The sequence below is a fragment of the Heterodontus francisci genome, chromosome 5, assembly GCF_036365525.1.
Source record: "Heterodontus francisci isolate sHetFra1 chromosome 5, sHetFra1.hap1, whole genome shotgun sequence".
NCBI lineage: Eukaryota > Metazoa > Chordata > Chondrichthyes > Heterodontiformes > Heterodontidae > Heterodontus > Heterodontus francisci.
Genome location: NC_090375.1, coordinates 167,892,872 through 167,917,330, shown reverse-complemented (window position 1 = coordinate 167,917,330; position 24,459 = coordinate 167,892,872). Strand labels below are relative to the sequence as shown.

The 24,459-nt window shown below is 45.0% G+C and overlaps 1 protein-coding gene across 1 annotated transcript in view; it reads right to left on the bottom strand.

The window, feature by feature from the left end:
• The window catches only part of neto1l (neuropilin (NRP) and tolloid (TLL)-like 1, like), a 232,419-nt gene that overhangs the window by 54,914 nt on the left and 153,046 nt on the right, over nucleotides 1-24,459 (bottom strand). The window contains exon 8 of the mRNA XM_068030977.1: nucleotides 6-119. Coding sequence (XP_067887078.1) covers nucleotides 6-119 — 114 coding nt within the window. The remainder of the gene's footprint in view (nucleotides 1-5; nucleotides 120-24,459) is intronic.

The following is a 24,459-nucleotide window of genomic DNA, read 5'->3' as shown; positions in this document are numbered from 1 at the left end:
ATTACCTTTACAGTGATTCTCGTCCCAGGGATACACGCAGTTTTGCACGCCATTGCAGACCAATGTGTCATTGATACACATGTTGCTGTGACAAAAGAAAGCGCTAGCTTCACAGGGAGCTGGAAAAGAAACCGGAATAAACACAAGTAAGTTCAAAAGCATCTATAGGTAGTGTGGGGTGAGACAGATGCTGCCCAACAGATACTTTCAGCAACAACCACCTCTCTGGCTACAGGCTGAAATTTACTTTTTCCCATGCCCTTCCCCAAATCGCAAACTTGCTGAATGTTTAGTTGCCCTGTTATGGACAGTGCGACTGGGTGAATTTTCCATTTTGAGTTCATTCTTTTATGCCTGCTGGACAAGCTATCCATAACTTTCCATACCAGGAGCAGAAGACTGACCAGATCAAGTGTTCCTTTGGAAACAAAGGACTCAAACATGTTTCAAAAAACATTTTTCCAATAATAATAATAATGTAACACTATAACACTGTCTGAAAACCTGGAAAACTAAGTCTTTTAAGTACAAAAGAAGAATAGTTATATCCCAGCATCTATGTTTCTTTCAGAATTTTTTTTTCAAATATACCCCAAAATGACTTTTATATTGGCAAATGAAAATGCAAAGTTATGTTAAAAATCTAATAAATCCCACTATTTCTTTTTGAGAGCAAAATCATTTAACTTGTGTGTTACAAATATGAAACAATAATTGTCACACCGCTGCATCTATGGACAGTCTGTTAAAATCTCCAGGTAAATGTAAAAGATCCCATGAGACTATACAAAGCGGATGAGAGAGTTCTGCAAATGTTTGAGTAATATTTCTCCCTCATCACCAAAAACAGATAGATTTTTCATCTCACTTGTTGCTTGTGAGTTCTCGCTTTGTACAAATTAGCTGCCATGTTTCACGACGTAACAGCTACTGCACTTCAAAACAGATTTTATGTGCAACATTTTATGATGCCCTGAGGACATGATAATGTCCTATACAAATGCAAGTTTTTTTTTTGTTCGGTAACTGCTTTCCACCCCCTCCCTAGCCACTATCTCAGGCTAAATCACACTGCTTGCCACCTTGGCATGCTATCTGACCTGAGCTGAGCTTCCGACCCCATATCCTCTCCATCACCAAAACCACCTACCTCCACTTCCGGAATATCACCTGTCTCTGTCCCTACCACAGCCCATTTTCAGCTGAATTACTTTCCATGTTTTTGTTACCTCCAGACTCACCTATTCCAATGCTTTCAGGGCCAGCCTCCCAACTTTCATGCTCCATAAACTCAAGTTCATCCAAAGCTCTGCTGCACATATCCTTATTTGTTCCAAGTCTTATTCAACTATGACTCCTGTACTCTCTGACCTATGTTGCTTCCTGCTCCACTAATGGCTTAAATTTAAAAATCTCGTCCTCATGTTCAAATCCCTCCATGTCTTTGCCCCTCCATATCACATTAACCTTCTTCAGCCCCTCAACCATCCAAAAACTCTGTATTCCTCTAATTTTGGCCTCTTGTCCATCCCTCACTTCCTTCACCCCGCCATTGGTAGTCATGCTTTCAGCCTTTAGCTCTCAAATTTCCTTCCACACCTCTCCACCACTCTCAAATCCTTTGAGATCTTGTTAGACCAACCTCTTTAACCAAGCTTTCGGTCAATGATTTAGATCCAAATGTAGGGGACATGATTAAGAAGTTCGTAAATGACATGAAAATTGGTTGATCGAGAGAAATAAAGCTGTAGACTGTAGGAAGATTTAAATGAACTGCTCAAGTGGGCAGAAAGGTGGCACAAAGGTAGATGACTAATGTCCTTTAGGGAAGGAAACCTGCTGTCCTCACCTGGTCTGGCCTACATGTGACTACAGACCCACAGCAATGTTGTTGACTCTTTCATGTCCTCTGAAATACCGCTACAAAGTCAATAAAAAGGAATGAAACTGGACGGACCACCCGGCATCGACCGAGGCACTGGAAACGACAACGGCAAACCCAGCCCTGTCAACCCTGCAAAGTCCTCCTTACTAACATCTTGTGCCAAAGTTGGGAGAGCTGTCCCACAGACTAGTCAAGCAACAGCCTGACATAGGCTGTTCATGGGCAGCACAGTGGCGCAGTGGTTAGCACTGCAGCCTCACAGCTCCAGCGACCCGGGTTCAATTCTGGGTACTGCCTGTGTGGAGTTTGCAAGTTCTACCTGTGTTCGCGTGGGTTTCCTCCGGGTGCTCCGGTTTCCTCCCACAGCCAAAGGACTTGCAGGTTGATAGGTAAATTGGCCATTATAAATTGCTCCGAATATAGGTAGGTGGTAGGGGAATATAGGGACAGGTGAGGATGTGGTAGGAATATGGGATTAGTGTAGGATTAGTATAAATGGGTGGTTAATGGTCAGCACAGACTCGGTGGGCCGAAGGGTCTGTTTCAGTGCTGTATCTCTAAATAAATAAAATGTAAGTAAATAAATAAATAGTCATACTCACGGAATCATACCTTACAGACAATGTCCCAGACACTGCCATCACCATCCCCGGGTATGTCCTGTCCCACCGGCAGGACGGACCCACCAGAGGTGGTGGCACAGTGGTATACAGTAGGAAGGGAGTTTCCCTGGGAGTTCTCAACATTGACTCTGGACCCCATGAAGTCTCATGGCATCAGATCAAACATGGGCAAGGAAACCTCCTGCTGATTACTACCTACCGCCCTCCCTCAGCTGATGAGTCAGTACTCCTCCATGTTGAACAGCACTTGGAGGAATCACTGAAGGTGGCGAGGGCACAAAATGTACTCTGGGTGGGGGACTGCAATGTCCATCACCAAGAGTGGCTCGGTAGCACCACTACTGAACGAGCTGGCCGAGTCCTAAAGGACATTTCTTCTAGACTGGGGATGCGGCAGGTGATGAGGGAACCAACAAGAGGGGAAAACATACTTGACCTCGTTCTCACCAATCTGCAGATGCATCCGTCCATGATAGTATTGGTAGGAGTGACCACCGCACAGCCCTTGTGGAGACGAAGTCCCACCTTCACATTGAGGATACCCTCCATTGTGTTGTGTGGCACTACCGCCGTGCTAAATGGGATAGATTTCGAACAGATCTAGCAATGCAAAACTGGGCATCCATGAGGTGCTCTGGGCCATCAGCAGCAGCAGACCTGTACTCAAAAACAATCTGTAACCTCATGGCCCGGCATATCCCCCACTCTACATTTACCATCAAGCCAGGAGACCAACCCTGGTTCAATGAAGAGTGCAGGAGGGCATGCCAAGAGCAGCACCAGGCATACCTCAAAATGAGGTGTCAACCAGGTGAAGCTACGACAAAGGACTATCTGCGTGCCAAACTGCGTAAGCAGCATGCGATAGACAGAGCTAAGCGATCCCATAACCAACGGATCATATCTGAGCTCTGCAGTCCTGCCACATCCAGCCGTGAATGGTGGTGGACAATTAAACAACTAACTGGAGGAGGTGGCTCCACAATTATCCCCATCCTCAATGACGGGGGAGCCCAGCACATCAGCGCAAAAGATAAGGCTGAAGCATTTGCAACAATCTTCAGCCAGAAGTGCCGAGTTGATGATCCATCTTGGCCTCCTCCTGAAGTCCCCAGCATCACACATGCCAGACTTCAGCCAATTCGATTCACTCCGCATTATATCAAGAAACGACTGGATAATGCAAAGGCTATGGGCCCTGACAATATTCCAGCAATAGTACTGAAGACCTGTGCTCCAGAACTTGCCGCGCCCCTAGCCAAGCTGTTCCATTACAGCTACAACACTGGCATCTACCCTGCAATGTGGAAAATTGTCCAGGTATGTCCTGTACACAAAAAGCAGGGCAAGTCCAACCCGGCCAATTATCGCCCCATCAGCCTACTCGCAATCATCAGTAAAGTGATGGAAGGTGTCATCAACAGTGCCATCAAGCGGCACTTGCTTAGCAATAACCTGCTCAGTGATGCTCAGTTTGGGTTCCGCCAGGGCCACTCAGCTCCTGACCTCATTACAGCCTTGGTTCAAACATGGACAAAAGAGCTGAACTCAAGAGGTGAGGTGAGAGTGACTGCCTTGACATCAAGGCAGCATTTGACCGAGTATAGCACCAAGGAGCCCTCGCAAAACTGAGGTGAATGGGAATCAGGGGGAAAACCCTCCACTGGCTGGAGTCATACCTAGCACAAAGGAACATGGTTGTGGTTGTTGGAGGTCAATCATCTGAGCTCCAGGACATCACTGCAGGAGTTCCTCAGGTGAGTGTCCTAGCCCCAACCATCTTCAGCTGCTTCATCAATGACCTTCCTTCAATCATAAGGTCAGAAGTGGGGATGTTTGCTGATGATTGCACAATGTTCAGCACCATTCGTGACTCCTCAGATACTGAAGCAGTCTGTGTCGAAATGCAGCAAGACCTGCACAATATCCAGGCTTGGGCTGATAAGTGGCAAGTAACATTCGTGCCACACAAGTGCCAGGCAATGACCATCTCCAACACGAAAGAATCTAACCATCTACCCTTGACATTCAACAGCATTACCATCGCTGAATCCCCCACTATCAACATCCTAGGGGCTACCATTGACCAGACACTGACCTGGAGTAGCCATATAAATACCATGGCTACAAGAGCAGGTCAGAGGCTAGGAATCCTGAGGCGAGTAGCTCACCTCCTGACTCCCCAAAGCCTGACCACCATCTACAAGGCACAAGTCAGGTGTGTGATGGAATACTCTCCACTTGCCTGGATGGGTGCAGCTCCAACAACACTCAAGAAGCTCGACACCATCCAGGACAAAGCAGCCCGCTTGATTGGCACCCAATCTACAAACATTCACTCCCTCTACCACCGACGCACAGTGGCAGCAGTGTGTACCATCTACAAGGTGCACCGCGGCAATAACACCACCACCTGCAAGTTCCCCTCCAAGTCACACACCATCCTGACTTGGAACTATTTCGCCGTTCCTTCACTGTCGCTGGGTCAAAATCCTGGAACTCCCTTCCTAACAGCACTGTGGGTATACCTACCTCAAATGGACTGCAGCAGTTCAAGAAGGCAGCTCACCACCACCTTCTCAAGGGCAATTAGGGATGGGCAATAAATGCTGGCCTGGCCAACGATGCCCACTTCTCATGAATGAATAAAAAAAACATAGAATTCCATCCAGAGAAGTGTGAAGTAATGTATTTGCAGAGGACAAACAAATCAAGGAAATACACAATAAATGGTAGGATTCTGGGAAGTGTAAAGGAACAAAGGGATCTTGGAGCATATGTTTACAGATACCTGAAGATAGTAGGAGGTAGATAAGGTGGTCAAGAAGACGTATGGGATCCTTTCCTTTATTGGCCAAGGCCTAGCATATAAGAGCAGGGAGGTTCTGCTTGAACTCTATAAATCAATAGTTAGATGACTGCTAGACTACCTTATTACAGGAACGATATGATCACACTGGAGAGGGTACAAAAGAGATTTTTGAGGATGATGCTCGGAATGGTGAATTTTAGCTATGAGGAAAGATTGGATAGGATGGGATTGTTTTCTTTGGAACAGAGGAGGCTGAGGGGAGATTTAATTGAGGTGTATAAAATTATGAGGAGCCTAGATAGAGTGGATAAGAAAGACCTATTTTCATTAGCAGACAGGTCAATAACCAGGGGGCATACACTTAAATTCGTAGAAGGATGACAGGGGAGTTGAAAATAATTTTTTTTTGGAAAGTGGGATCAGACTGGCTATCTTTTTACCGGACAATGCGGACAGGACACGATGGACCAAATGGCTTTCTTCTGTGCATTAAATCTTTCTACGTTTCGTTGTTTCTATGTATGTCACTGTTCTCATTACTCTTTCTTTGCCTCGTGTCTGATTACACTCCAGTGACACACTTTGGCATAGTATATTATATTGAAACCACTACATAATTGCAAGTTGGTTTTATTGGATATAGTGGGGATGAAACTGAATTGTTTGGAAGAATAGGTACATGATTGTGGTGCGTAATTAACCAATGCTGCTTGAAAGTGATGCATGCAGAATCCATGGTATTTACTCATTAAAATGATTGTAACTTGCAGCTGGTGCTACTTGTACTGATCATTGACTGCCTGCATGAGGACAGGGCCTAATATCGGACTCCACGATGCTACTTAAATGCAGTCAGTACCTTCCAAAGGGGAGGTGCATTGTGGCTGGAATACCATTGAAAATAGTTTTGTGAGCTGAGATGGTTGAAGTCAAGAGACTGGGAACCAAGGTTTTCATGTGCTGCATGGGAGGCCTTGGTGCTGGAAGTGGCAAGGTGGAGGACATCCTTTATCCCACAGGGGACAGGAAGCCCTCCAGGCATCTCATGCATGGGCAGTGAAAGCAGGTTGTAGATGAGGTCAATGCAAGGAGCAAGGCATCTAAAACATGGATGGAGTGCAGGAAGAAGTTCAATGATCTGACAGGAGTTACCAAGGAAGGAACAATCTTCAAATGGCATTGCATAACAGCTGTAGTTGAGCCTCATTAATTGCTGAATTCAGATTTCCCTTCCCTACTAACCTGAAACCTGCTAAAATCAGTACAGGACACTCCAATTATATTTTTCATCTCATTATCATACACGTAGCACTATTACAAACATCACACTCACACCTCACACACATTGGCAGCTATTCATCATGACAGCCACATTACCCAAACATCTCACAAGACTCACACTAACATACTTCCCTCTTTCTATAGAGGAGGCACCAGGCTGGCACTGGGGTCGGGGTGGGAACCAGCATGTCGATACACCCTGTCTCCACTGAAGAGACAATGCTGACAGTGATAAGAAGAGACAGAGTGGAGGCGCTAACCACTGGCGATGCCAGAGAACATGCTGAGCAGGGTTTCTTTATGCCTAATCATCTGTCTCTCTTCTGACTTCTCCCTTATCCAGCACACTTTGCACGACAAGCTGCAGATGCTTACACACACACACACACACATCATCCTCTTTGCTCTCTCCTCAGATCACAACCTATGCCTTGTACCATTTTCATTTCAACTGCGGATGTCCTGCCACCAGTGGAAGAAGAGAATAAGAGTGATTACGAAGTTGCACTGACATCTGATCTCACTTTCAGAGTCGCCAGCATATATATTGACACTACACTGGCCTTAATGGCTAGGTTAGAGAAGGGATTTGAACGTGTTGACACTGAACACAAGTGCAGAGGAACCTGGATTGGGGAGGTGGGGTGCAGGATGTCACATGTGACAGCTTGGTCACAGGATGAGGTTGGATACTGTGGACAACTGTCCACAGGACTGTCACTGACCTCATCTCCTCTGGAGATCTTCCCTCTACAGCTTCCAACCTGATAGACCTGCAACCCCGGACAGCCCGCTTCTACCTCCTTCCCAAAATCCACAAACAGGACTATCCCTGCAGACCCATTATTTCATCCTGTTCCTGCCCGACTGAGCTTATTTCTTCCTATCTTGACTCTATCTTTCCTCCCCTGGTCGCACCTACATCTGTGACTCTTCTGACGCACTACATCATTTTGGCAATTTCCAGTTTCCTGGGCCCAATCGCTGCCTCCTCACTATTGACATCCAATCGCTCTACACCTCCATCCCCCACCAGGATGGTTTGAGGGCTCTCCGCTTCTCCCTTGAACAGAGGCCCAACCAGTCCCCATCCACCACCACCCTCTTCCGCCTGGCTGAACTTGTTCTCACATTGAACAACATCTCCTTCAACTCCACTCACTTCCTTCAAGTAAAAGGTGTTGCTATGGGTGCTCGCATGGGTACCAGTTATGCCTGTCTTTTTGTGGGATATATCGAACATTCCCTGTTCCGGTCCTACTCAGGCCCCCTCCCCCAACTCTTTTTCCGGTACACTGATGACTGTATTGGTGCCGTTTCCTGCTCCTGCCCAGAACTGGAAAACTTTATCAACTTTGCTTCTAATTTCCATCCTTCTCTCACCTTTACATGGTCCATCTCTGACACTTCCCTTCCCTTCCTTGACTTCTCTGTCTCCATCTCTGCGGATAGGCTGTCTACTAATATTCATTATAAGCCCACCAACTCCCACAGCTACCTCGACTACACTTCTTCACACCCCGCCTCCTGTAAGGACTCCATTCCATTCTCCCAGTTTCTCCTTCTCTGACACATCTGCTCTGATGATGCTACCTTCCATGACAGTGCTTCTGATATGTCTTCCTTTTTCCTCAGCCAAGGATGCCCCCCCCCCCACTGTGGTTGACAGGGCCCTCATCCGTGTCCGGCCCATTTCTCGCACCTCTACCCTCACCCCTTCCCCTCCCTCCCAGAACCGCGACAGGGTTCCCCTTGTCCTCACTTTCCACCCCACCAGCCTTCATATCCAAATGATCATCCTCCGCCATTTCTGCCACCTCCAGCGTGATGCCACCACCAAATGCACCTTCCCCTCCCCTCCCCTGTCAGCATTCCAAAGGGATTGTTCCCTCCGCAACACCCTGGTCCACTCTTCCATTACCCCCACCACCTCGTCAACTTCCCACGGCACCTTCCCCTGCAATCGCAGGAGGTGTAATACCTGCCCATTTACCTCCTCTCTCCTCATTATCCAAGGCCCAAGCACTCCTTTCAGGTGAAGCAGCGATTTACTTGTACTTCTTTGAATTTATATACTGTATTCACTGCTCTCAATGTGGTCTCTACAATGGGGAGACCAAACGCAGATTAGGTGACCGCTTTGCGGAACACCTCCGCTCAGTCCGAAAGCATGATCCCCAAGCTTCCGGTCGCTTTCCATTTCAACACATACCCCTGCTCTCATGCCTGCAAATGTGTCCTGGGCTTGCTGCAGCGTTCCAATGAACATCAATGCAAGCTCGAGGAACAGCACCTCATTTACCGATTAGGCACACTACAGCCTGCTGCACTGAACATTGAATTCAATAATTTCAGAGCATGATGGGCTCCCCTTTTTGTGTTTTTTTTTGTTTATTTAATTTTAGTTTGCGTAGTTTGTTTCTACTGTGCCTACCTACTGTTTTTTTTTCATGTTGGTGCGTGGGGCCAGACTGTTCATTTTTCTGTCAATTAACACCCTCTCTGTCCTAACGCTTTGTCTTTCACCGCACCATTAACATACCATTTGCCTTTGCTCCATGATCTTCTGGTCAGTTATTCTCTATGACCTTGTCCTATCAACACCTTCTATTTGGTTATCTCTTGCTCCATCCCCACTTTACTTGCCTAAAACCTATTGCATTTCTAATATTTGTCAGTTCTGATGAAGGGTCACTGACCTGAAACGTTAACTCTGCTTCTCTCTCCACAGATGCTGCCAGACCTGCTGAGTATTTTCAGCATTTCTTGTTTTTATTTCAGATTTCCAGCATCTGCAGTATTTTGTTTTTAGCTATTTGAGGTTGGATACTAGTTCTGTTGCAGACTTTGATGGGATAGGCTACCAAAGAATGTGAATGTACATACATCAGGAAACGCTTGGTGCAGAGAGCTTATGTATAATGTCACAGGGCATGGAAGAGTCCAACTCCAACTTGGTGCAAGCTTTGTGCAGAGCATGGAGGCCATTCTTTCCAATGTGGAACAGGTGGTCAGCTCCATCAGCAACACAGTGGAAGCCATCATGATGGAATACCTCATGGCGAATCTGACAGATTCCATCACAATGTTGCCACGATAGCTCAGACAGCTGCCATATTGGCTCTGGACGCCATTCCAAAGAGTCACATTGCACCAGAACTCTATTCTCTAACAGAACATGAGGACTTTTGATGCACCACACCAGGAGTGTGACCTTAGCTTCATGGGAGAGGAACCTGCTGTTCTGTGTTATGGTGACAGCATATCTATATCCAGCTCTGCTACTCTGCCTGTGCCCTTGCTGTTGCCCATTAGCCAGGTGGGTCTGACTGCAGCTGATCAAACCAAAATGATGTCTTCTATGTCCAGAGTTGCTTGAGGTTGATGCCCAAGGTGATCTGCAGTTTCCTTAAATGAAAGCCAGCAGCCTCTCACCACCCATGCACCAGTCATTGGGGAAACACCTCGCAGGAACACCAGGATAGGCAAAGGAACAGAAAAGACAGTCTCTAAGGAAATGCATGAGGGTGACCAGTTTAATATTGTGGAAAGTATGAGATTATTGATTTGATAAATTTGCTTTTGGATTTATTTTTTGTTTATGTTTGCAGTAAAGGACAGAACAATAAATGCTAAGTAATGAGAATTGTGAATGATAGTGATTATAAGATGAATGATAAGGAGTATAGATCTGTTGGTGAATTGGGACTTGGAGTTGAGGTTAGCGAAACTGCTCCTCAGTCTGCTGATCTCACAGTTTGCACAGAAGGGGGCTCTGGGTAAGCTGCCTTGCCTCCTCCTCAATTTTTTGGTGGTAAAGACCAACACCTCAAGTTGGCAAGGTTGTTGAGCATGCAGCTCACGATCACAAATCTGAATATCTACTTAGCAGTATACTGTAGGACTCTTCCTGAACTGTCCAGGAAGCGCTAGTGTTGTTTGAGGATTCCAATTGTTTTCACAGTGATGTTCCTTGTGGAAACCTGGCTCTCATTGTCGGCTTATTGTACAGCTGTGCCTGAGCTCCTAACTGGAGTCATGAGCCATGTCAGGAGGCAATAACCCTTGTCACTCAGCAGGTAGCTTTTAACTTGGAAGCCTGCTTGGAATAAAGGTGGCACGCAGGACTGATGGAAAATGAATCAGTCATGACTGCCACCAGGAAAGCGGGGACAAACCTGCATGATGTGCTGCCTATGGTTGCAAACTGGTTATACATTGAGGAATAGAATCCTTTTTGTTTGATGAATATTCCAGGATTCTGATGTGAAGCATGCAAGGCAATGTAGGCACAGTCAATGGCACCTTGCACCCTGGGGAAGCCTTCTATGTAGACAAACCTGGTACTTCCTTGTCCTGCTTCACTCTGTTCATAGGCAAGGAGATGTAAGTGTTTCTCATGGTGTATAGAGCCTCTGTGTCCTCCCTAACACAATGTTGTACTGCATGTGATACACTCCTTCCTACCCCAAGATGGTGCACTTTCTGTCAGAAGGGTGCATGCGTATCTTGGATGCTGTTTTCTATGGTCACGTTGCACCTAATTAACAGGTGCTATGCGGCACAATTTCTAGGCCAATGTATTACTCTTAATCACAGGCTTGTATTAAAATGTGTAACCACCAGATGGTGCTCTGATCACACTCCTGTCGAGCAACTTCTGACAAAGCTCAATTTTCAACTGCAAAGAAAGTCCCTTGCTTGTCTTTGTAAACTTACAATTAAACTCTCCAAATATGTTAATAAGTGAAAATTCACAAAGTAGGAACTTTTATTTTTCAACAAGTGATCATGTTTTGCTACTGTCTAATTCAGTCTACCAACACTGTGTTGTTTCCAGCGCTCGGTGATGAACATCATGATTCTGAGCTAATCTCGTTTCTCGGGTAATCCTCACCCTACATTTGGCATGTTGGGAAATAAGGCTTAGCTTAGGAATGTTTTACCACTTCAGTCTCAATGCCAGCACTAATCATGCCAGCCATTGCAAGAAAAATAAAGACCTTTGACATCAATACTCAAGGTTAAAATTACTCAGCTGTGGAATATTCTTTTTAATATCTAGTTATGATTTAAAGCCTAAGATCATGCATTCAATAAACAAATATCAACCACGCAATGCAGTATTTTCTTTCATTAGTAATTTTTTTTTCATTCATTTTTTTTCTGCCAATTATTTTCCCTATTCAGCAATCTCATAGATGTCACCTCTCAGAGATTGATTACTTATCCACTTATCGCACTAATTTCCAGTATTGAGGTCTGCAGAGTCATTTATAGCAATCTTTAATCAGCTATAACTGTCTGCCTCCACTCCAACTTTAAAATGGACTCCCAAATGCACCAATGATAGTTTTCTATTTGTAGTGTCAGTCATACTAGTGTCTCCTATAATTGAGATAATGCTTTAATGGATTTAGTATTGAATTAGGGGAAGAATTTTATTTTAGTATGAACTTCTGCCAACTATGAAACAGAATTAAGACCACCATCACCCTCATCCAAAATATGAAAGGGCTGTGTGCTACACAACCAAAACACCCAATCACCTGCCTTCTTATAGGCACATAAATAGTAAAAGGGTGGTAAAAGGAGGAGTGGGGCCGATTAGAGCCCAGAAAGGGAATTTACACATGGAGGCAGAGGGCATAGCTGAGGTATTAAATGAATACTTTGCATCTGTCTTTACCAAGGAAGAAGATGCAACCCAGGCAATATTGAAAGAGGAGGTAAGTCAGACACTGGAGGGGATTAAAATTAATAAAGAGGAAGTATCAGATAGGCTGCCTGTACCTAAAGTGGATAAAAAACCAGGACCAGATGAGATGCATCCAATGATACTGAAGGAAGTGAGGGTGGAAATTGTGGAGGCACAGGCCATAATTTTTCAGTTTTCCTTCGACTCTGGGATGGTGCCAGAGGACTGGAAAATTGCAAACATTACACCTTTATTCAAAAAAGGATGTAAAGATGAGCTCAGCAACTACAGGCCAGTCATTTTAACTTCAGTGGTGGGAAAACTTCTAGAAAAAATAATTCAGGACAAAATCAATAGTTACATGGACAAGTACGAGTTAATTAAGGAAAGCCAGCATGGATTTCTTAAGGGAAAATCATGTTTAACTAACTTGCTGGAGTTTTCTTGAGGAGGGAACAGACAGGGTTGATGACAGCAATGCTGTTGATGTGGTGTAGATGGACTTTCAAAAGGCATTTGATACAGTGCCACACAACAGACTTGTGATCAAACTTGTAGCTCATGGAATAAAAGCGACAGTAGCAACATGGATATGAAATTGGCTGAGTGACAGGAAACAAAGAGTAGTGGTTAATGGGTGTTTTTCAGGCTGCAGGAAGGTTTGTAGTGGAGTTCCCTAGGGATCAATGTTGGGACTCTTGCTTTTCCTGATATATATTAATGACCTAGACCTTGGTGTACAGGGCACCATTTCAAAGTTTGCAGATGATATGAAACTTGGAAGATTGTGAACCATGAGGAAGATAGTGTAGAACTTCAAAAGGACATAGACAGGTTGGTGGAATGGGCAGACAGGTGGCAGATGAACATCAATGCAGAGAAATGTGAAGTGGTTCATTTTGGTAGGAAGAACATGGAGAGACAATATAGAATAAAGGGTACAATTCTAAAGGGGTGCAGGAGCAGAGGGGCCTAGGTGTATATGTGCATAAACCATTGAAGGTGGCAGTACAGTGACCTGAGCTTTATTAATAGGGGCATAGAGTACAAGAGCAAGGAAATTATGTTGAACTTGTACTAGCTCAACCTCAGCTGGAGTATTGCGCCCAATTCTGGGCACCGCACTTTGGGAAAAACGTGAGGGCATTGGAGACAGTACAGAAAAGATTCATGAAAATGGTTCCAGGGATAAGGAATTTCAGTTATGAATATAGGTTGAGAAGTTAGGATTGTTTTCTTTAGAGAAGAGAAGGCTGAGAGGTGATTTGATAGAGGTATTTAAAATCATGAGGGGTTTGGACAGAGTGGATAGACAGAAACAGTTTCTACTCGTGAAAGGATTGAGAACAAGAGGGCACAGACTTAAAGTATTTGGTAAGAGAAGCAAAAGTGACATGAGGAAAATGGGGGACATGTGGCAGATGAAATTTAATGCAGAAAAGTGTGAAGTGATTCATTTTGGTAGGAAGAATGAGGAGAGGCAATATAAAATAAACAGTACAATTCTAAAGGTGGTACAGGAGCATAGGGACCTGGAGGTATATGCAAACAAGTCATTGAAGATGGCAGGAGAAGTTGAGAAGACGGTTAATAAAGGATGTGGGATCCTGGGCTTTATAAATAGGGACATAGAGTACAAAAACAAGGAAGCTTGATAAACCTGTATAAAACACTGGTTCAGCCTCAACTGGAGTATTGTGTTCAATTCTGGGAACAGACTTTAGGAAAGATGTGAAGGTATTAGAGAGGGTGCAGAAAAGATTTACATGAGTGGTTCAGTTATGTGGATAGCTGGATTATCTGGAGAAGCTGGGGCTGTTTTCCTTGGAGAAGAGGAGGTTAGGAAATTTGATAGAGGTGTTCAAAATCATGAATGATCTGGACGAAGGAGATAGGGGGAAACTGTTCCCACTGGCTGAAGGATCCAGAACCAGAGGACACTGATTTAAGGTGATTGGCAAAAGATGCAATGGTAACGTGAGGAAAAACTTTTTTATGCAGCAAATGGTTAGGATCTGGAATGCACTGCCTGAGAGTGTAGTGGAGGAAAATGCAATTGAGGCCTTCAAAAGAGAATTGGATAATTATCTGAAGAGAAAAAGTTTGCAGGGCTACAGGGTAAAGGCTGGGGAGTGGAACTAGCTGAATTGCTATTGCAGAGAGCCAGCATAGGCATGACAGGCCAAATGGCCTGCTTCTGCTCTGTAACCATTGTAGGATTCTATAATTCAATGAAGATCCAGTTCACTTCCAGGTTTTATTGGTTGCGTTTGTAAATGTGCAGAAAATCCCCGTGAAGTTGCCGGTTCTGTAATTTCAATATGCAAATAGCTAATTAATTGAGCCTTTAACCCAGCATTCGGGCTTTAACAACCAGTGCACAGGTTTCTCAAGCTGTGTGGAACTCGTCAGGGTCAGCCAAGTGTGATCACAGCAGGGAGTCATTGATCATTAAAACTGACAGGTTGGAAAGCCTTTAAAGTGTGAAACTTCATAGCTGCTTTCCTGCCAATGTGAAAGGTTTGTTTTCAGAGGACTTGTTCTGAGAGTGTGCTTTCACTACTTTACAGGTGATTTCCAACTTTTTGGAAGTCATTTCTCCAACCTGGACTTTGGCCATATTGATCTGTACTTTCCTTTCTGCAGCAAGGGAGCAGTTTAGAGTCATAGAAGGAGGCCATTCAGACCATTGGGTCAATATCGACTCTACACTGAGCTATGCTGTCAGTCCCACTCCCTGGTTCAATCCCCATAATCCTCAAGTCTATTTCTCTCAGGTGGCCATCCAACTTCTTCTTGAAGTCATTGATTATATCCGCTTCCACTGCCCTTGTGGGTGGCGAGTTCCAGGTCATTACCACCCGCAGTGTAAAAACGTTCTTCCTCACATTTCCCCTGCATCTTTTGCCCAAAATAGTCAATCTGTGTCCCCTAGTCCTTTTACCATTTGTTAATGGGGCCAGTTTTTCTTTTTCTAACTTATCTATCTATGCCTGTCATAAGTTTGTACACTTCTACTAAATCTCCCCTCAACCTCCTTTGTTCTAAGGAGATCAAACCCAGCTTTTACAACCTAACCTTGTAACTAAAATCCTGGTAAATCTCTGAACCCTCACATCCTTCCTGAAGTGTGATGACAGAACTGGATGCAATATTCCAGTTGGGGCCTAATAAGAGCTTTATAAAGGTTCAGGACAACTTCCCTGCTTTTTTACTCAATACCTCCATTTATGAAGCTCAAGATCCCATATGCTTTACTAACCACTCTCTCAATATGTCCTGCCACCTTCAAAGATCTATGAATATGCACCTCCAGGTCCCTCTGTTCCTGAACGTTCTTTAGAACTGTTCCATTAAGTATATATTGTCTCTCCCTATTCCTTCTACCAAAATGCATCACCTCACACTATCAGTATTAAATTCCATCTGCCACCTGTCTTCCCATTCTGCTAGCCTATCCATGTCCTGTTGCAGGCGGTTCATATCATCCTCACTGTTTGCTGCATCTCCAAGTTTGATGTCATCAGCAAATTTTGAGGTTCTACTATGGATTCCAAGATCCAAATCATTTTTTAAAATTCGTTTATGGGATGTGGGCGTCACTGGCTAGGCCAGCATTTATTGCTCATCCCTAATTACCCTTGAGAAGGTGGTGGTGAGCTGCCTTCTTGAACTGCTGCAGTCCTTGGGGTGTAGGTACACCCACAGTGCTGTTAGGAAGGGAGTTCCAGGATTTTGACCCAGCGACAGTGAAGGAACGGCGATATAGTTGCAAGTCAGGATGGTGTGTGGCTTGGAGGGGAATTTGCAGGTGGTGGTGTTCCATGCATCTGCTGCCCTTGTACTTCTAGGTGGTAGAGGTCACAGGGTTTGGAAGGTGCTGTCAAAGGAGCCTTGGTGAATTGCTGCAGTGCATCTTGTATATTGTACACACTGCTACTACTGTGCATCGGTGGTGGGGGGAGTGAATGTTGAAGGTGGTGGATGAGGTTCCAATCAAGTGAACTGTTTTGTCCTGGATGGTGCCGCGCTTCTTGAGTGTTGTTGGAGCTGCACTCATCCAGGCAAGTGGAGAGTATTCCATGACACTCCTGACTTGTGCCTTGTAGATGGTGGATAGGCTTTGGGGAGACAGGAGGCGAGCTACTCACCGCAGAATTCACAGCCTCTAACCTGTTCTTGTCACTGCAGCATTTATGTGGTTGGTCCCAATCAGTTTATGGTCAATGGTGACCCCCAGGATATTGATAGTGGGGGATTCAGCGATGGTAATGCCATTGAACATCAAGGGGAGATGGTTACATTCTCTCTTGTTTGGATGGTCATTGCCTGGCACTTGTGTGGCATGAATGTTACTTGCAACTATCAGCCCAAGCCTGGATGTTGTCCATGTTTTTCTGCATATTGACATGGGCTGCTTCAGTATCGCGGAGTCGCAAATGGTGCTGAAAATTGTGCAATCATCAGCGAACATCCCCACTTCTGAACTTATGATGGAGTGAAGATCATTGATGAAGCAGCTGAAGATGGTTGGGCTTAGAACACTCTCCTGAGGAATTCCTGCAGTGATGTCCTAGGACTGAGATGTTTGACCACTAACAACCACAACCATCTTCCTTTGTGCTAGGTATGACTCCAACCAGTGGATAGTTTTCCCCCTGATTCCCATTGACTTCAGTTTTGCTGGGGCTCCTTAATGCCACACTTGGTCAAATGCTGCCTTGATATCAAAAAAAGCAGTGGTCCCACCACTGACCCTTGGGGAACACCACTACCATCCTCTAGTCTGAAAAGCAATCATTTACAGCGACTCTGCCCTGAAGCCATTTTTAAAAATCCAGTTGGACACTGACCCTCCTCTTCCATGAGTCTCAATTTTTTTTAACCACATTTTTATGTGGTACCTTATCAAATGCTTTCTTAAAATCTACATAAACAACATCCACCATGTTCCCTTCATCAAGTTTCTCATTACTTTATTAAAAATTCAGTTAGACTAGTCAAGCATGATCTGCCTTTTGCAAATTCATGTTGGCTAAACTTAATTACTCAAACCTCACCAAGTGGCTGTTGATATTTTCCCTGATGATTGGTTCTAAAACCCTGCTCACCACTGATGTTAAACTAACTGGCCTTTAGTTGCTTGGACTGTCCTTACACCCTTTCTTGAATAAGTGTATCACAATCCTCTGGCACCTCCCCCATATGCATGGAAGACTGGAAGATTATGGCAAGTCCTTCCACTATCTCCATCCCCAGTTCTTTTAGCAACCTGGGATCCAAGCCATCCGGACAAGGTGACTTATCTATCCTAAGCATGGCCAGCCTTTCTAGTATCTCCACCCTCTCAACTTTTATCCTATTCATTGCCTCTACTCTCCCTGCTTCTACCAATATTTTGTCAGTTTCCATTTCCTTAGTGAACACTGATACAAAGTACTCATTAAGTATATTAGCCTTGCCCTGCACCTCTAAGCATATATTACTCACCTATGCAGTTATACCATGGACCTCTGATGAAGAACAATAGGGGCAACAACACCAACAGCAGCAGGAGCAACAACAACAGCACCAGCAACACCAGAAGCAAGAGCAACAACAACACCAACAGTACCAGCAGCAGGAGCAACAACAACACCTACACCAGCAGCAGGAGCAACAACACCAACAGCACCAGCAGCAGGAGAAACAACATCAACACCAACAGCACCAGCAGCAGCAGGAGCAAGCACACCAACACCAACAGCACCAGCAGTAGCTACAGCAACCACACCAACATCAACAGCACCAGCAGCAGGAGCAAGCGCAACATCAACAACACCAACAGCACCAGCAGAAGCAGGAGGAGCAATAACATCGCCAACACCAACAACACCAGCAGCAACAGGAACAACACCAACACCAGCAACAGCAGTAACAACACCAACAGCACCCGCAGCAGCAGGAATAACAACAACAGTACCAGCAGGAGGAGCAATAACAACACCAACACCGCCAGCAGCAACAGGAACAACAACACCAACACCAGCAACAGCAGGAACAACAACACCAACAGCATCAGCAGCAGGTGCAACAATAACAACACCAACACCAACAGCACCAGCACCAGCAGGATCAATAACAACACCAACACCAACAGCACCACCAGCAGCAGAATCAGCAATAACAACACCAACACCAATAGCACTACCAGAAGCAGAAACAACATCAACAGCACCAGCAGCAGCAACAACAGCACCAACAGCACCAGCAGCAGGAGGAAGAATAACAACAGGAGCAGCTGCCTTCTCTGCAGCCACACACTGCTCCACAATACAGAGGGGATGGACACAGAGCTGTAGCTCAAAGGAAACTCTCCCCCCAGCACAGCACATATAGCTAGAGGATCAACTTTAGAGGAGGAGGATAAGGAGGTGACTGATGTGACCAGGGTGCCTGCAGCTGCTCAAGTAGCTGCCAGAGAAACTCATGACAGACTCATCCAGGCCCGGGTCAATTAACCTGAGCACGTGAAGCCATATAGCACAACAATGCTGAAACCACTGCCCAAAATCCCCCACCCACCCCATCACCCCTGCCCCCCCTCCAAAAAAACACAAGTTGTTCCGACAGTCAGAAATCCTCCACCTCATTTACACTCTTTGCTCATCTTCCACTCTGGTCACACCATTCTGATCACAGTTAATGTCCATTTAGAAGACAGGAAAGAATGATGGAGATGAATGGACAATGGAAACTTGAAATAAAATGCATGATTCCTTTACAGTTTGCAATAAATTAACAAACTGGCATTTCTATGATTATCCATGTGAATCAAAATCCCCTTGAGCAACTAATAAATCTTACTCTTCTTTCTATTACTCCAAGTGGTGCAACCCCTGTGGCTTCAGCAGAGCTGGAGACAGGCTGTTCATTCCCCTGTTCTGACAGATGAGATGCTTGTGGAGGATGTCCTATGGGCTTTGGAGGCCATGAGGGCCTCTCCAAAGACTGTCCCACCTGCACATATGCTGGGACAGACTCAGTCATTGGGGCAAGAGCCAGCAAGTGGGGCTCTGACTGATGGCTGGGTGCAAGGGATGAGAAGTGGGAGCGCCTTGAGTAGAGTCCATATTTCCAAGTTCCCTTTTTCTATCTTCCCTGTTCTGGCCCACCCGTACTTGCTTGCTAACCAAGATCTGGAGAGCACTTTGCTGCACTACAGTGAGACCCCAATGATTAAGGGGATGCTTTCTTCCGTCCTTCTTAAAGAGGGAGACTAAGTGTGCAGACCATTGGTTAAGGGAAGCAGACACTCAATTTCCGACTGCATCTGATGCTCCACACTTTCCATGGAGCAGGACATCAGTGCATAATGCCTGAGACATCATGGCATTCATGTTTGAGATGGATTCCACCAATCTCACTCCAGTGCTTCTGCAAATGCTGATAGAACCTCACACATTTTCTGTTGCTGTTCCAGAAAAGTCCTCTTCCTGGATGACACCTGAGACTCAGCACGTGCGGCCTACTGAGTAGAGTCTGGAGTGTCTGCACTCTCTGACGGGCACTCTCCACTGCTGTCCCTGACTCCAGCACGGGCTCCTGCACACACGGGATGTGCACCTCACCATGTGACAACCTATCTCTCTCCCTTGGAGTCCCCACTGAGGTGTGTGTAACTGAGCTGGTGAAGGGTGTGCATGTGTCACCCTCCTCTGTGAACTCTTAGGCCACCTCCTGCTCTAACTCCCGTGTCACACTTGATGGGCATGTGGGAAATAAAAGAAATTAATCAGAACTGACATGGAGAAAGGGTAAAACATCACCATTGTGCAGGTGTTCACATTTCAGTTAGTGGTGACAGCAAACCGACAATGTTGATTGTTATGTACCAAGTGGCAGTGTGATTTCTAATTCTATCACCAGGTATCTGGGAGACCCCCTCCTCTCCATCGCCAATGGCCATGTATTCTAACCCTGCCGATTTCCATGGCCACTTCCCCAACAGTGGACAGCGTGGCAATTATTGGAGGGTCACCCCCACCCCCCCCACCCCGGTTCTCTGTCTCTGCCTTGAGTTGTGCGCTCTTTTCTCCTGCATGGAGAGAAATCAGAGAATTATAAGTGCGAGAAATGGATTGTGTGGAGAGGAGGGAATGACAACATTTGAGCAGGGTGACTGTGAGGGATGGGTTTAAGAAGGCAAGAAGGTAATGGGGTGTGTGAGTGCTGGCTGTTCAGATGGGGATGTGAGCAGGTTCTTTGAGAGAGGGAATGAGTGGAGATTCAGGGTGTATTGTTCTGAGAAGTGCTATGAAGGGGAATGCTGGTGAAATCAGAGTGTGGGGTTGGGCACCTGGAAGTGCTATGCCACTCACCTTTCCTGCCCTAATGAGGTCATTGAACCTCTTGCTGCACTGTATCCAGGTTCGAGGGAACACACTCCTGCTGCTCACTTCCTTGGCCACTAACCTTCATGCTTGGTTTGAGATTCTAGACGCTTCCTCCCATCCATGGGAAACAGCACTTCACTGCCAACCCTCATAGCCCACAGCAGGACCTCCAGGGAAGAGTTTGAGAACTGGGTAGTTGGGGGATGCGGGAGAGGCGGCTTTCCCACGTCTCGCGATTGGTCAGGAAATCCAGAATGGGATGCTAATGTTATGGCTGAGTTAAACAGCCATGCCAAAGTGCATTTCTCCCACAATCAGGTTCCCAACCCATCGCTGGCACCACTGCTGCAAGTGGGCCATTTCCATTAAAATTCTGCCCATGCCCCCTGAAAGTGGAGTTGAAGAGGGGAGAGTGACAGCTGATGTTATACTGAGGTTCACATGTGCTATACTCTTTCAGAGTCTGCAAAAAAATACAGTCAGTTCATCAGAGCAAGCAGCTAGCTTACTGTGCAAGATCGGCTAAAGGTAAACAAAGGATACTTGATCTTTGCTGACTTTAAAACTACTACATGCTGCTTTCCATTCTGGCTCCTGACTTTAATGCTTTGTACTGTTGCTTTCTGAAATATGACTACTGACTTCAGTGTTGTCTCCTGATGCTCTCTCCCACCCTCTTGTGGACTTTAACACTCTCATGCTGCTGCTTTCTCCTAAGTTTCGTATTGTCTTTCGATGACCTCTCGACCCTCCTCCTGAATTTGTACTGTCTTCTAATGTTCTCTCACCCTACTCTTGCCTTCAGCCTCGGTGTCAATTGTTCTGTACTGTCAAACTCACACCATTTTTACTGACTCCAAGTACACTATTCATCTGACTCCCAACTTCAGTCCCCATGCCCTTGCTGTATCTCACAATTACCCCTAGATATGGCATAATTTAGAAGTGCACTACTTCAAGGATATGACAATACTATGTTTGTTCTGATGAAAGGTCACAGACCTGAAACATTAACTCTGTTTCTCTATCCATAGATGCTGACAGATCTGCTGAGTATTTCTAGCATCTTCATTTTATTTCATGTTTGTCATGATAGGTTGTAAAGTTCATGGAATTTGGCATGAGATATCATGTGACAAATCATTCCCTTTAGTTCTGACACAATAATATGCTTAAAAGAAAACAATTCAGAGATATGAAAATGTTGTTACCTGTGTAATTAATATGTACAATGTTACAGATTCAAAGGTTTCAATGTTTTATAATGATAATGTTGTAGAAAAATTATTACTATGGTATTGATTTATGTGGGGAGGTGTTATAAATGCTCGACTTTGTAGTATGGTTATGTTTTAAAAACTGTGATCTTTAATGCAGTGTAAAATGGACATTTGGAGGATACATCTGTCCAGGGACAGGCCAAGGGTCTTAGTGACCATTAGAACAAGGAACCCAGATCAAAGACCCTTTTGAAAGCAGGGTGCAATCTTGCAATATCTAGAGGGCAATGGGTTTTGCTCTCCCAGACTTGAAGATTGTAAACAGGGAGCTAGGGGCTCTGAAAAGCAAATTCAAGTTGCAATTTTTAATATCTGGAAACAAAGAAAGGTTTTGCTATTGTCATATTTATGGTCCCTGAGATTTGCAAAAGACTATTGACTTTTAACCTGGATAAATTCAAGAGGCTTTCATAGGTCTGGAGGCTAAAAGGAAGATCAGCAATCAACAGTGCAGCCTAAAGAGAGAGAGAGAGAGCGAGAGAAACACTAGTGAGCTGGGTTTTTTTCTGGCAGATGGATAGATTGCTGTATCACCAATACAACAAAAGGCTTCTGAGATTTGAACCTGGTTTGAAAACTGAGGTTTGCAGAGGAGAAAAGACAAACAAGGTCACCAAAGATTGCCTTATTAATGAAAGTACAGTCAAAGGGGCTTGGAAGACGTGAGCAAAGATGATACTGGTTTTGAGAAGGACACTGGGAGATTTAACCCATTGCAGCTGGGAAGAGTTTGGGACTTTTAACTGCAAGTGCACCTTTTTGATTAGAACACCGTGTAACGCATAAATGTAATGGTTGATCGAGTGTTTTAATAAGTTAATGAGAAATATCTTTCTCTGTAATTTAGTGCATTAACTGTCTACAAGTATTGTTTAGTTAAAATTGATTTTTAGTTTAATTGTAAAAGTCTTAAAATGTAGCTGGTGGCCTCTGCAGGTAGTGGGGTTGGGGGGTGGGGGGGTGGTGGTGGAGGGGACACTACATACTGGCAAAATGCCAGCAGTCCAAGGCTCTAGAGCTGCCAGCCCTCTAACTGGGCTGGAAGCAACGGGAGCCCACCCACCATACCTCATTAGACGGCCAGCACAGAGGCAGCCAATTAGTTAGCCGCCTCCAGTAAAATTGCTGAGCCAGTCCCACCGTTGGCAAGTGCAGACTCAGGATATCATGGGTTTCTTTGTGTTATCTTAAGCAATACAATGAGGTGCGTGGATTCCAGTTCCTTGAAGATCTCTGGAAGGTTTATTAACAGCTAAACTAGTACATACAATACAGAGCAAACTAAATACAGAATATTTGTCCAGGGCGTTACAGTGCACAGTGACTATGGCTTCTAGTCACATGACTACATCCTGGTACTTAGTTCATTAGCATACTGAGTTCCTAAAGGGATATCACTCTTAAAGCAATCATAAAACACAGGACCCCCAATTCATCTCAATGTCAGGCTTCCAAAGCCCTCGGTACAATCCTTCCCAATAGTTTGAATGGAGCTGTCTGTTAACAGCAGACCTGGCTGTCTTGTGTGGTATTGACTTGTCTGCTGAGGCTTTACTTCACTATACCCTGTGAAATTGGGTATTATGATGGCAGTAAAGGGGAAAAAATAGAGTGGAGAGACACATTACAATGTCATTGCCTCTTAGAAGTCCACTAGAAAATGTAATCCCCTCCCCCACCCCCAATGCAGGCATCTCAGCCATCCATCACTTGACTGCTCCATCACATTTAAATGATAGTAAGGGCAAGACTAAAGAAATTAACCAAGTTTCCTGCCCTGTACTTTGACTCCCTCTGAGACCAGAAGAGCAATGGTGGCATTTGCGACGGAAACTACAGGAAAAATTGGTAAAGGAATAGGAAGAAACTTTTCCTGCAGAAAGATTTCAGTACAGATTTTCTCTTTAGTGCTTGACCAGACACGTGATAGAAAATCAGATAGCGAGAATTGCACGACCATAATGGAGCTGATCAAAATCATGCAATAAGTAACCAACACAGGGAAGTAACTTACTTGACTTCACCTTTATCAATTTGAGACCAATATCACAGACATTGTGCGGAATCTTCCAAGTCCCACGGAGGTAGCTGTGAAGGTGAGACCAGGAGCAAGTTCAGAGTTAAGGGCATCTGATAGTGCCCCAACGAGTTCCTGCTTCCCAGCAATCTTGCCTGAGGCAGGTGAGCATTGGTAGCAGGGTCTCCTACTTTGAACAAGGTTTAAAAAGAATACTGGGTCCCAATGAAAAGCAAGACCTACCTACAGTCAAGGACTCTACAATGAGCTCCAAGAACAGTAACCAAAACCATATTCAGAAATTGCATCTAACTTTTCCACTTTATTTTTCTGCTCTTTTCTGTCTCTATCTGCATGTGTGTTTAACACGTATGCATGCTAGCATGGGCGCTTTGCGTATCCTTAGGCATTGACCGAATTAGAGTTTAAGTTTAATAAATTTCAACCTCTCTTCTTTCAACCTAAGAAAACCTGTTTGGCTGGTTTCT